The 13,746-nt window shown below is 41.1% G+C and overlaps 1 protein-coding gene across 3 annotated transcripts in view; it reads right to left on the bottom strand.

Moving 5' to 3' along the window:
• Positions 1–13,746, bottom strand: part of GSK3B (glycogen synthase kinase 3 beta) — a 143,923-nt gene that overhangs the window by 63,474 nt on the left and 66,703 nt on the right. For all 3 annotated transcript variants that reach the window (XM_090150235.1, XM_031613116.2, XM_090150232.1), the window contains exon 3: positions 343–426. In XM_090150235.1, coding sequence (XP_090006361.1) covers positions 343–426 — 84 coding nt within the window. The remainder of the gene's footprint in view (positions 1–342; positions 427–13,746) is intronic.

The raw sequence follows: 13,746 nt of genomic DNA, 5'->3' as shown, positions 1-13,746 counted from the left end.
CTAGAGTGCTGAGAATGCTAGAATGCTAAAAAAACACGTCTATAATTCAGGAAAGGTAGCAGTAAAATGTGCAAATGAAGCCTAGCTGTGCTTCACCAAAAAAAAAGAGGCAGAGTATACCTAAATCTGTTACAGTACTGTTACGATACATTAATAACACTACTCCGTGGATCACCACACTTCCACAATGAAGATCTGTTCCAAAAGACCTGTTCAGCATCACTACAGCTTCTTCTCAGTGTTATCACTATCTTCACACTCTTTCTTGTCTCTAGAAATTCAGACAGCTCATTAAGGCCTAGGATGGGTACGAGGAAGCATCTTCCCATTTTTCATCCTTACCTTCTCTCCACTGGAGTAGAAGAAATAACGCAATCGGACAATGTTACAATGATCCAGCTTTCTCATAATCTGGAGCTCTCGGTTCTGAAAAGAAAAAAAAGGAGAAATGCAAACGATTAGGAACTCTTTTCTCAAGATTTTAGAGCACTGCACTGAATACCATATAATTCATATAAAGGAGATTATAAAACTGAGCCAAAGAAAACTGGAAGTTGGAAAGATGTAACAGTTCTCTTGCTGTAAGAATCACAAGTCGATCAGTCTTTCTCCCAGTTACTTTACCACTGAAAATACTGATGTCACTAAACGTATTTTCCCTCAAAAACAAAGATCTGTAAATACACTGCAAAACCCAAGAACTATCTACTTTGCATTACTTAAGTATCAGTGTTAAAAGTCAAGAAAACATTAACTTTGCATTTTTATTTTCCAATCTTACCATTATACAAGGTATCAGTCAGAACAGTTAGAAGGCTTCCTACTTGAATACTGTAAAAATAATGTAAATAATGTAAAAGCAAACATAACACTTCTACTCCTCCATCCGTCAGACTAACGGCCAACTGAATTCCACCACTCTGATGTCCAAGTGAATTTCAACACACTGATGACCACCTGAACTCCACCACAGTGCTCTCTCATTGCCCTCCTCAGAGGATGAGAAGCAGGAGAAAATATGATGAGAAAAAAGGAAAAAAAGCTCACAGATGGAAACCAAATGAATTCCACCACAGCCAGATTCAGAACAATGCTATGAAACAGGTGTATGATGGAAAAGCCTTTCCCGTACCACTTCTCCTTGAAATGCCAAAAAAAAGACATGTAACTGAGAAGGGAACTCAATTCCCAGTTTCATTCAACCATGGTTTAACTAGATGTAGGCAGAGAGAACAGCAACACTATTTTTTCCATTTTATATCAACTTGAAAAATCTGTTAAGATAAAATCAATTCATGATATACATAATAAACTGGGGACTTTGCTGCAAATACCCACTGCAACTGAGCCCTAAACAAATTAGGGAGCTTCTAGTCTAATAGATAAAATAAGTGAAATTGTTGAATTGCAGGTATGGATGAAAACATGCTAGTAAAATTAACACCGCTATGTTTTATATTTTATTCCACAGCTGTTGCTATAACACACCTCTCTCCTATGGTTACACATACACATCACTTTTTCCTTCCTCGTTTGCTGCATCTATAGTTCTAAAACTAGAAGGCATTTCAACTTTAACTTGGATCACAGGGTTGCAAATCATGCAACCTGATTAGCTAGGATCAGATATGCACTAATCCTACTAGCTTCAGCAACCTTGAAATCTTCAGGGATATTTAGGAAGAAAACTCTTTAGCTACAAAACGTTCTCATACATATATGCTCGAAGTTCACACTTCGTGAGGTGCTGTTGTTGAAACATGGGTATCATATTCTAAGCATAAGAGAGTCACATACACTGCCTATCACTACTACTGAAGCTTGAGGAACTCTGCAAGAATCCTGAAATTCTCCTGAAATCTCATGGAGTGAATTTGCGAAAGAGGAATATTGGGTTCACCATGTAACTTCACCTACACACCTTGCACCTAACGGAGAAAAGAGTTCTTCTGGCAGGAATGGGAGCTTAAACAATCTTCACCTACTTGCTTCCTTATTGAAAATTACCAATAAGAAGTCATTTTGGCTAGTTGTGTTTGGGGTTCCTGTGACACATGGTACAATTCTGACTTTTGACGGACAGGAAGAATCTGTCTTCTCGTTTTGTCCAACCTGCATACCACTGCTCATGCAGTGCTATCATCTCAGTAGCTGAAAATCCACAACAGATTTTAACTATCATAACAAAGCTGGGATGGATCTAAACTCCATCAGTCACAGAAACACTCCTTGTGAAGAAACACTCCTTTCTCCAGATGGATTTTACAGTGCTTAACAATATTATCACCTGACTGAAACTAACACAAGAATTTCCCGTATCTCCAACTCAATTCCACCAGCAAGATAAATGATTTTTTCCACCATTTATCCCAGTAAGATGGAAATAACACCATTTATCTAAGGGAATTACTGAAGAAACAAATGAATGTACTAAGCATGCATGTGTAAAAACTATTTTAGCAATCCCTCTACTAGCTCCCTAAAATACGCATATACACTCTTAAGTCAAGTTATTGCTTCAATCTCTTAAGATAGCATGTGTATGCTGACTGAATACACTGTGAAAAAAAAATCAGGAGTTACTCTAATGCAAGGCTGAGGTTATATTTATCCCCTGGTACCTCAGCCCAGCAGAAGCACAATCTGTGCTTACTCTGATGCCTTCCATTCAGATCCGTCTCCTTCGGCTCTGACCCCGACCATCTGCTGTGGCTCCACAGGCAGCGCTTCAAGGGGTGCTAACATCAGGGATAACCATAAACCAGTTACACAGTAACCTACATCTAGCATCCCAGAAACAGACTGAATGAAGCAACTGTCATCTTAGTCACCTCAGCTGTCTTAAAACCAATCAGACTTTCAGTCATAACTCCTGATGGAGGTGAAAATGCATTACTCAGTCACAAAAGCTCAACTGGATGTGGCAGAGAAGAGAGCTTCTGATGCTCATGTCACAGACTGATGCTCTTAAGAACTCATTTCTCTCCAATGAATATGTCAAGAATTCTCACTGTACTACTTCACTGCATGCTTCTTAAATACGTAACAGCTATTTCACATCAAAGTGGGTCATTAATTACCTGTGCACAAATACACTTTGGGAAAAAAAAAAAAAAACAACAACAAAACCTGGATTACACTAAGGGAATCCTTCATGAAAAGAACAGTGACAGATGTCCTAGACAGTGTAAGAGAGAAAGCATACAACTAGATATAGTGCAGGCTAAAACCATTTCAAAACACGCTGAAGAGACAAGCTGACAGTGCATGACCAAAACACAGGGTGGATGGAATCATGAAGCTCGTGCTCATCCTTCGTTCATCTTTGTCTTTCATGAGTGACATTGGTGAAAAGTCCAAGACTCAAGGAAGAAATACTTCCCTTCTCCCTCTATTCATAGGAAGAGAAAGATTTAGTTTACACACCAACTGAGAATTTCAGCCCAAAGAACGATGAAGGCAGCTTCAACCTTCAGCACCATCCCTTCCACAAGAGAGGACCCAGAGTATCTGAAACACGGAGCTCTTGTGGTACACACTACACTCTTTCAAGAAGCAGCACAAACAATGGCCGTGAGATGATACTTGTGTAGATTTCTCCTGTAGTTTGATTTATCTAAAATCCAGAATGCAAGGGGCTGCTAACACACAGTCAAGGAAGACTGGTTTGCAACCAGTGCATTTCAGTAATTACCAGTTCAAACCTAATGCAACAAAAATCTGTTTATTGCTTCTGAAGACAACTCTCTCTGAATCAGTTCATTATATTGAATAAATACAGTTGCTCTAAGTCAAAGAATGCCAAGACGTCATCAGATTTGTAGCTTTAAACCACAACCAGTTAAGCTGATGCATGAAGATGCATGTCTTCTCTCCGAGGTTGTACCCCAACTCCTCACAGCTATGCTAATGCTGTAATTGATTTAAAACCACCAAAGCAAGATTATTTCTGGCTTGCTACCTTAATCTGTTATAATGGACTAGGATAACTATCTCCCAACGCATTCTCTTCTGCCCCCATTCAGACTTCTAGAGCTATGTCAGCTATTTATCAATCCTAAACTTGATCTGTTATTTTTGTTTAAATAATTTCACAAAATGACTTGATCTTAAAGGATTATGGATTTGAAACTTGAACTTCATCAGATCAAATGGAGGTGAAAAGTTCCGTGCAGTGCCCACCAGCATGTCAGAATCAATATAAACTCAATGAAGTGTAGAAATATCACCTGGATATAGTTCAGAAGAGATGTTCTTGGAGTTCCCTTGGTTAAAGAGCATGCTGGATTTTACTTCTTTTTTTTTCCTTCCTAAATGACTGAAATCTCAGCAAGGTACTTTGAAGATGCTGAAAGCAGATGAAACACAAGAAACTAGAAAGTTGCATTTTTTATTTGCTACACCAAGGTTACAACCTGGTTCTTGTGACCACATAAGGTTGTGTTACTCTGATTCTCTTCAGAGATGGCATCTTTTTGAGGGAAAGGCAGCATCCTTTCAGGGACAAAATGCTAATCTATTCCAACAATTTTTCAACAACAATTTAAACAACCATCTTCTCACAACTAAAGGTAATGCTCATTTTTGCACTTTGACTTTATTCTTCTTAGTACAATACCTTCGAATGCTTGAGTTCAAAATGCCCCATTCTCCTCTCTGGTTGCAAAAAGAAGATGAATGACAATCATCATAAATTCTGGCATTATACACAGACAGAAGCAGCATAGGTAGATCCAAATTTCTTGGCATACGCAATTCTCCTCTTGTATGTTTCACATTTATAGCTTTCTCCTTTTTTTCTGCTGTCTCCATAATTTTCTCTGTTCTACCACGCTTCTTATTCTTCTGCAAAGCTTTCTGCACAGTGATGAGCTAGAGCACGGGGTCATTAGAGCACTGGAGAAAGGAACTAGTTTCCAGCAAGAGGCATGAAGGCTATGATAAAGCCTCAAGTTAGTTTTTTTCCTCTTCTTCCTGCTTCCACTTGAAGAGCTTTAATGGCTAGGCACCTCCATTCATCTGCTGCACTACTGAGCCTCTCTGAAGAAAGGTTCACGCCATCACCTTGAGAGGCATCAAGCATTTCCACAGAGCAGAAAGAAGTATCACTATCCCATCCATGTTCCATCACCTGCAAAAGGCTGCACAGGGCAGCAGTCATACACAGACAGGTCTTCCCATCTGAGGTCTTCTCTACAAATTCCTGGAGCTGCCTGACCCATCCCTCCAAAAATGCATTTCAGATGCAGTCAGTCACAAGGCTTCTTTTAACGCTGTCTTGCTGTCACCAAAAGAATGTCAGAAATTACTCTAGGGCTCAGAGAAATAACTTCCTTCCACAGAAATATGATGATTCAGTCATTTACAGAATAAAAGGTTAATTCCTAGATTATCCTGTATTTGCCCCAAGCCATCACTGAAATAAACCAGTGCTTAAAGGAAAAACAAGTGAAAAGGGCTTAACTACAGAGGTCAGGGCTGGGAATCTGCCCATGTCAGTCATTAATAGCTAGTCAGGCATGAAAAGTCCATTTTGTGGGCAAGCAATTTCAAGCAGAGAGAAATGTCAACAGCGATCACAGTTTTCCTCATTTACATGTGTGGTGCAAATGAAGTCCAACCCGTCTCCCTCTTGCTGCCAGATACTGTGCATTTCCAACATGGGCAGATTTAAGTTGAAAAGAAACCCTCTTCCAACAGCCACCATTACCCAGTTAATGCTAGTCCATCACTGACTGCAAAATACTCGCAGCTCTGCTGGCTTAACGCATGGGTCAGAAAGTTCAGATGCTGCATCCTGCTCCAATCCCTACTGATGGAAAGCACACACGTGCAGCTTGGAGGATTTTGTTTGTAAAACGCTGTGATTCCTTTAATCCTAAAAGGCCTAAAGACCAATATCATACTCGTTAGCACACTGTTAGCATTCAGGGCTTCCCTGAGGAAAAAAAAAAAACAGGGATCAGTGATAGCAACCAGCAGCTTACAGCATAAATGTAAACTTGCTGCTTTCAACACCATCACCCCATACAGATATAGTCCTTCCCTTGCACCTCTCCTGGCCATTCGCAGGAATTCCAGCCCTTCACAGAAGGGAAAAGCTAAATGTTAAGCACCCATGCAACATGAGGATAATGAACTCACTCTGGGAAGCAAATGTGAATGAAGGGACCCAAGACACAGAATGCTTGTGCATGTCTGTCTGTGCTGCGCAGTCACAGCGTGCTTTGTCACCACACAACCACAAGGAATGCAGGCTTCCTTTCCCTACCAAATTCCACAATGCTGCCAAACTTTCCACTCTTTGTCCTCATGCAAAAATCTGGTGGTTAAGATCCCGAAGTGACAGAAAATGGAGACGCACAGCAGGGCTGTGGAGCACAGCGCTTCTGAATGCTGGCCTGAGAGCTGTTAATACAGAACACCCAGGAAGAGTCAGAGCACAAACCGTGTGTGTCAGCTCTATTCTAGTCAAAAATTATTACTGAGTGCAGCGACCTTCAGCCGCGGCATGGGTACAGAGCAGGGTAAAAAGCGTCAGTTTGGCACGAGGCTGCCTTAAGTATGGGCTAGCTTTCTTTAACCCCTGGAAAGCTAGGCAGATTACACTTCCACCATGAAGCAGCAAGAGCTGTCAGAAAGCTACGCAGGATAGAAAATAGAGACAGTAAGACATACCTTACTTCCATCCCGTGTGGCCTTTTATTGAAAAACCTCAGGCATCGTGCCCCTTCTTACAAATGGGCCACCTACTTGTTCCCCCATACAGTGCCATTTTATGTAACCTCCAGCCTGCTCTTGCCAATGCAGGATACAGTCCCTAGACAGAAGACTTAGGCTTCATATAGCTATGATATACTTCTTTCTGTAGCTGAAAAGACAGTTTATTTTTAAGAGAACACACGACAAGCTATAGTCCCCTGGGGGAACAGAAGAAAAATTCTGTCTCTTCTTTCGCTTCCTCCACGCAACTCAGTGGTTAACAGAAGGGAAGAAATCAAATTCTTCGTTAGCTCACCGTGGTCTCTTTGAATGGAAGTGAGCATGAGAGCCTCACAGAGACTTAATACCATTTCTAGATTCCTGCCAGCTCTCAGGAAGTTTGAGACCAAACTTGGAACAGAAACTGATTTACAGCCCCATGTCTCTTTCAGACCACAACCTGAAATTCAATTAATCATTTTCAAGTGGCTGTTCCAAAGCCTGTGACCTCATGAACTGCTTAGTTCTAAATCTCAGCCCTGCAGCATCCACTGTGCTTTGCCAGGGGCGAGGCCAGAAGCAGCAGGAATTACAGCACACCCATGATAAAAGTTGGAAAAAATGGAACTAGCTTTGAAATTCAGAGAGGTGGTTCAAGTCCATTGCAACATTGAAATAAGAAAGAGCAGGAAAGATAGTAATTGAAAGAAAAAGTACTTTCTAGAAGGCAGCCCTGTGCTTTCAGAGATAATAGCCATTCTTTTTCAGAGGTAGCACAGAGGGTCTCTGTTGAAAAACTGACAGCAAAAATCATTTTCCTTTCAGAAAAACAATATATGGATTTTTCTTGTATTTTGATTTCCAGCTCTTCAGCTAAGAAACAGAAAGTGTAAGCATGACTACAACATCAGTGCTAGCGAGTCTGCAACAACCACAGAAAGTTACACCTGCAATTACAACCGGAACAGGTTGCAATTAATCTATTAATCAAATAAGTTCCAATCTCCCATGGGAATAGACATTTGCTGAATCGCTAATCACTATGCTATTAAACATTAATGAAATGCTTTATTACTCTTGGCCTTCTCTTCTTACATATGACGCAGCAGATGTTTCATGCAAGCACATTTCAAAGGACTTGCAAAACAAAAAACCTCTCACCCACAATTCTAAAAAATATATTTTCACTTTTTTTTTTTAGGGTACAGGTCAGTGCTGCTGTTTATTTGTCCTTCACCTCAAACTACTTCTACATTAAGAGAAGATGTCTGATATAAGGAGGCTTTAGGGGCTTTCATTTCAATCCAAATGAAAATATCTGTCTCCCTAAGAACTTGAAGGAAGCATCCAAATGTAAGGACACAAGAAAGGGAAACCAGGGGTAAAAATCAAGCAGAGAATAAGGAGGGAGCATAGCTGGTGAGTGAAATTAGCTGCCTTCAGATGATTATTTGCCAAGAATAATTAAAATTAGTACAAGTCGTAATAATGAGCTCCCAGATGACCGAGCTTTTAAAAGGTTAATCGTTCACTGCTGAACTCAAAGAGAGACTGGGCAGCTCCTGCTCTGACAGGTGGGGAATGCAGGGTAGCGAGGCACCGCTCCAGCACTGAAGCTAGAACAGGGACTTAGATCCCTTATGCACAAAAAAATACACTTTTCCCCAGAGTACTGGAGCGCTTCCCAGCCTTTGGTTTGCTAAGTTTGTCATCAGCAAATAACAGCATTTATTAGTTACCACTATATTTTAGAACCTCCATGTGCAAATGCTAAGTCTGAGATAAGCATGCCTAAGAAATTTTAAGTCCTACCAAATTTCAGATGGTAGCCACATGCGTACAAGAATGTTTCAAAATCAGTTCTTTGTAGTCTCATATTAAAACAATTCAAGCTCCCTCAAATATGTATTTTTATACTAAAAGGCAACAGCTGCAAAACAATTTCACTGGTTGACCTTTTGCTAGATGCATGAAATCTACCACTTAAAAGGGAAAGCCAACCATGCCCGAGTACAAATCCCCTACAAACTTACCAGATGAGTTAGTACTCACAGTTGGTAAAATGAGTTATCAGACTTCTGACTTTGGAGTTTTTCCCTTAGCCAGCAACAGTGCACTTCCAGCCTCTGCATTTTTTTCAAAAATCACTTCCTTAGACTAAGGGGTGTTGCAGCATCAAAATACTGTGTTCATACCTGATCTAAATTCTCCCCAAAAGATGCAGTATAGAGAAGAGGAATATTTTTCGGTATTTGCATGACAAAATGTGCTTCTCATGTAAAGCGTTCAAAGCACAAAGACACGGAGCCATTCACTGGTTAGTCATGCTAAAAAGTAGCAAGAAGCCCCAGTGGAAAGAAAGGAGAAGAGAGAAGTGGTTTGAGATGCTGGCGAGCATTCTGAACTTGGAGCAGCGTGCCTTCTCTACTACCACCACACGGGAATCCAAGTTAAAATTTTCCCAAAGGCAAGATCCACAGAGCTGGACCTAATCTTAGCAAAGCTCAGCCCTTCTTCTTCCACTGTCTGCAAAAATCTAGGAATTCTATCTACTCAGCCACTCCCTTTTCTGCATATCAGGAGATACCTCTGAAATCAAGCCCATCTCAGGCTGAATGACACAGCCCATACGTAGGGTCTCAGGAGCACACTGCAGTGACAGGCAGCCTACAGGTCACAGCCACGGCCAGCAGTCACAGCTCCCCAGGCCCAGCCATCTGCCCTGCCTCGTGGCCCAGGCTCGTGCCCCTGAAGCCAGGACATAAGTGAGCAGTGTGTGACACATAATCTGTCTCACAGTCCAAAGCATACAGCTCCCTGCCAATCGAGATCAATTTGCACACCAGGTTGCCAATGGCATCAGTGCGAGACCACCACGCTGACAAGAAAGGCAAAGTAAAAAGCTGAAGCTGTAGTTGGGAATTAGCCATAGTGGCACTGTTACTGTATGAAATAAGAGTAGTTTCAGGAGCATCATGGTCTCTACTTTGTTTCTAAAAATCAAAAGATAATTACTATGTAAATCTGTCACAAAAAAAAAAAGAAAGAAAGAAAGAAAACTGCTGAATCCAAGGGTCTAAGAAAGCCAAGAAAACTTGGCTTCTTGGGCACTGCATCATGTGGTATCTCAACAGCAGTTATCATCAGATGCTTCTGAGGAAGACTGCAAGAAGTTCCTAAGCCACCTGGGACCCTAAAACCTAAAGATATCAAAGTTTAACCTTCCATATTAAGCCTGTTAGCTATTTTATATTTTACAACTGCATTTTCTTAAAAGGCTCAACAACTTTGTGACACTGTCACAGTCAATCACATCAATTACCAAGGAATCACAAATTATTCCAGTTGGAAAGGATCCAAAAGAATCATTGAGTCCAACTCCTGAACTCAAAACCCCAAATCCAAATCCTATATCTGAGTGGTGTCCAAAATGTTCCTTGAACTCTGGCACTCAGGACCGTACCCACTGCCCTGTGCAGCCCGTTCCATGCCCACCGCCCTGTGGTGCAGACCCTGTCCCCCATCTGCCCTCCCCTGACACAGCTCCATGCCGTTCCCTCGGGCCCTGTCGCTGTCACACAGAGCAGAGCTCAGCGCTGCCCCTCCGCTCCCTGTGAGGAGCTGCAGCCGCCATCAGGCCTCCCCTCAGCTCCTCTGCTCTGGGCTGAGCACAAAGGGACCTCAGCTGCTCCTCACACACCTTGCGCTCCAGAATCTTCACTGTCTTTGTAACCCTTCTTTGGATGCTCTCTTATGCCCGTTGTATTGAGGTGCCCATAACTGCACCCCATACTCACAGTGAAGCTGCAGAAGTGCACCAGAGATCACGCTTTTTGTAGAACGTTTGCTAAGCCACCTGCCACCTTCTCAATGCAAACTCATCCTCTTCTATTTCTCATATTGAACAAGAGGAAATTCGTATGAATTAACTTCAGTAAACCACCCATCATTATCAGTAATGCAAGCTGCAAAGCCTCACAATGGCCTTGCTATACACTTTACATGGTAAGGCCTTTTTTCCATAGCTTAAGAGACATTCATTCTGGTTTTCTATACCAACCTTTCTCCTCGGGCAAAACAAAGAAGGATGTTCTACCTCTATAGTTGCTATTAGTAACAGTTCTTAAAAACGCTTAGAAGATCTCTCTCTCCTTAGAAATGTCACAATTATGTCACTTGTGTCAGGGACATGCCTCTTCCCATCTCTACAAACGTTAATTTTATACAAGTTAATTAGAAGACTATGGAAAACTCTTATGAAAGAGCTCAACATGGTTCCTATTTTGACGAAAGCTGTGATGGCCGAAGTACGTCCCACTCCTTCCTGATAGCCCACCAACCACACAGGTCTCTCTGCAGAGCACCCAGCTTCCCCAGGATGCAGTTACAGTATCGGGCTGCTGCAGAGATGCACTGTGCCAGGTAACAAAGGCAGGCTCATCTTCAGGGCCCTTATGTCATTGGTTACAAAAGGGAAAAGCTCTGCAGTGCATAAACTGATGAACTGCAGCAACTACAAGAATGGTCTTTCAGTCTCAGCACTTCATAATGCTGCATTGTGAAAAACGCACTTGAATTTACCTCAAGCTCAATCACACAAATGTGATTTTCCAGTAAACCATTACATGTTTCACTTTGTCCAGAACCGCATTCTGAAAACCAGGCAATCGAATATGCGTGAGAGATCAGTACAACCACAGATGTTCACATCTAGCCCAAAAGCCAAACCACTGTGTACCCACTACACAAACAGATAGGAAAAAAAAATTCCACATTTCTGCTATCTAACCAGAAAAGAGGACATCATACATAACTAAGACAGATGAGGAACCTCTAGTGCTGCAAGGAAACACCACAGGTACCCAGATTAGGTTGGCTTGTCTAAGCCAGTAAAGCATTCACTTCGTACCACAAACCTTTCATCAGTTGGTCTGTTTGTCTTCCCCAACCGTAACCTTTTTACTTCCTAAAAACGAAAAGTATGCACAATCAGGTGGAAAACATGGAGTTTTGAGTAGGTTTTGAGTTGAAAAAGTGTAAGTATTTCTGCCCTAGAGCTATGAGGAATATGCAAATTAGTAACATTCAACCGCAAAATAAACTACAATCTTTCCTTCTGATTAACCTTCTAAAACAGAACCCTAAAAAACTATCAAGTGTCTCCTGAAGACGTGATAGCTTCCAATGAAATCAAAAGTGTTTCAAAGGCTATTAAATACCAGCCTCAAGATCACAATGCTTATATAAGAGAGAGAATCCAATAGCCATTCACTGAAAACTAACTCAGAAAGAAGAACTGAAATACTAAGAAGTCAGTCAGTCTACTGTTACCAAAAGCAGTCAAGATAATCACAAATAGCAATGTTCAGATTCACAAACAGTACTGTGTCTAAAGCTAAAGCTTTATTCATCGATTCTTTAACTCTAGGCTTGCCATGCTAACCTTAAGCACCAGTGCAGGAAAGAAACTAAAGGAACAATCTCCATCTTTACCCACCATCTTGTTTCTGGGAAACAGTACATGAGCATTAACATGCATATTAGTAACAGCAAAATTCAGTTTATGACCCCTTGAAGAAAACAAATACTACTTCTCTTTACTACTTCACTTTATCAAATGTTAACATCGTTTACTGGACTAGAAATTAAGACCTACCTTGTTCTGTGGCACCCCTCAGAACTAGGGTGTAGTCACTGTTCAACAATTCTCTGAAAAATCACAACAGAGGCACTGAATTCAACCTGCAGCAGCACCTCACCCAAGTTAGTTGTCTATGGCAAGCCTTTACTGAATACAGAAAGCATTGTCCAAGTTTCCTACATAGCACACACCAGAAAGGATGCACAAGAGTCTCAACGTTTTTCTGAAAACTAGCTGTATTCAAGGCCAGCTTGAAATACCTATATAGACAAAGCAATGGGATTTGCACGAGCCCACCTCTCACATTACGTCCCTTCTCCTAGGCTCAGAAATACTACAACTTTATCCCATAACCAGAAATAATCAAGCAGGGTTGCTGTGCAGAAAGGAAAATCTACTGTTTTGTGTATTCTTCTGGAATGTTTTAAAATGCAACTCTGAAAGTTTTGAAAAATAACAGAATTGACCCCCCCAAAATTACTACAAACTAATGTAAACAAAACTTGTTCCAAAATCCCTCTCAGATTTTGCTTTATTCTATTTCCTGGACCGTTTGTAAGTTGTATGTTAGAACTGGAGAAGCATGATACAAAATGTAGTAAGTAATAAGTTTGCCTAGCAAGTAATAATTTAAATCAGTTTGAAGAAATTGAAGGTATCTTGTACTTTACAGTACCTTATGTCACAGGAGCTGCAGTTGCTCAAAACTCAAGAATGAGCATGCTATATAAGAATCTCTGGTTATTTGAAGTGAAGAGACCAAAGATCAAATGCCAGCAGCTCAATTTCTTTAACTACTCAGATCAACAGTCACAGGAACAACGTCTGCAAATTTGCTTTTAGAAAGAAAGTTCTGCGGATAGCCCGTGCTTATGCTAGCATTAAGTGATAACACATTCACTAAAGATGCAAAGAAATACTATCAGGTGCCTCGTGTTTCAACAGGATCGCTCCCCGGTTCACTTCCTCACCCCATCCCTGCACACTGAACAACACTTTCCACATTTTTGGGGGGAATCAAGCTTCATGTAAAGAAGGATCTTGAAACTCTTCTGCATTCAAAATGACATCAGCACAAAATATCAAGAGTTACTTCATGCTTCAGACACAACACTGCTTGCCTATGCAGGCACGATAGCACTGCTACCAATGCATTCTAGTGTTTACAGCACAGAAGGACAGATTAAGACACAGCCATCATACTTATAGTTAGATACTGACACTCAGGACAATTTAATTCAAATAAACTTTAAAGGTAAGGTTAAGATTGCAAGAGTTTGAGTGGACAGCTGAATTCAGAAGTCTCACTTGAATTTAATAACCTTTGAAAGCAACTCAAAAGGTCACCCACAGCCTTATTACCCATGCAGACAAGCCAGTAGAACAGGATGCCACAGATAGGT

Source organism: Phasianus colchicus, chromosome 1 (assembly GCF_987193195.1).
Source record: "Phasianus colchicus chromosome 1, bPhaCol1.hap1.1, whole genome shotgun sequence".
In the NCBI taxonomy this organism is placed as follows: Eukaryota; Metazoa; Chordata; class Aves; order Galliformes; family Phasianidae; genus Phasianus; species Phasianus colchicus.
The sequence above is the reverse complement of the archived record's forward strand: the minus strand, read 5'-3'. Positions and strand labels throughout refer to the sequence as shown.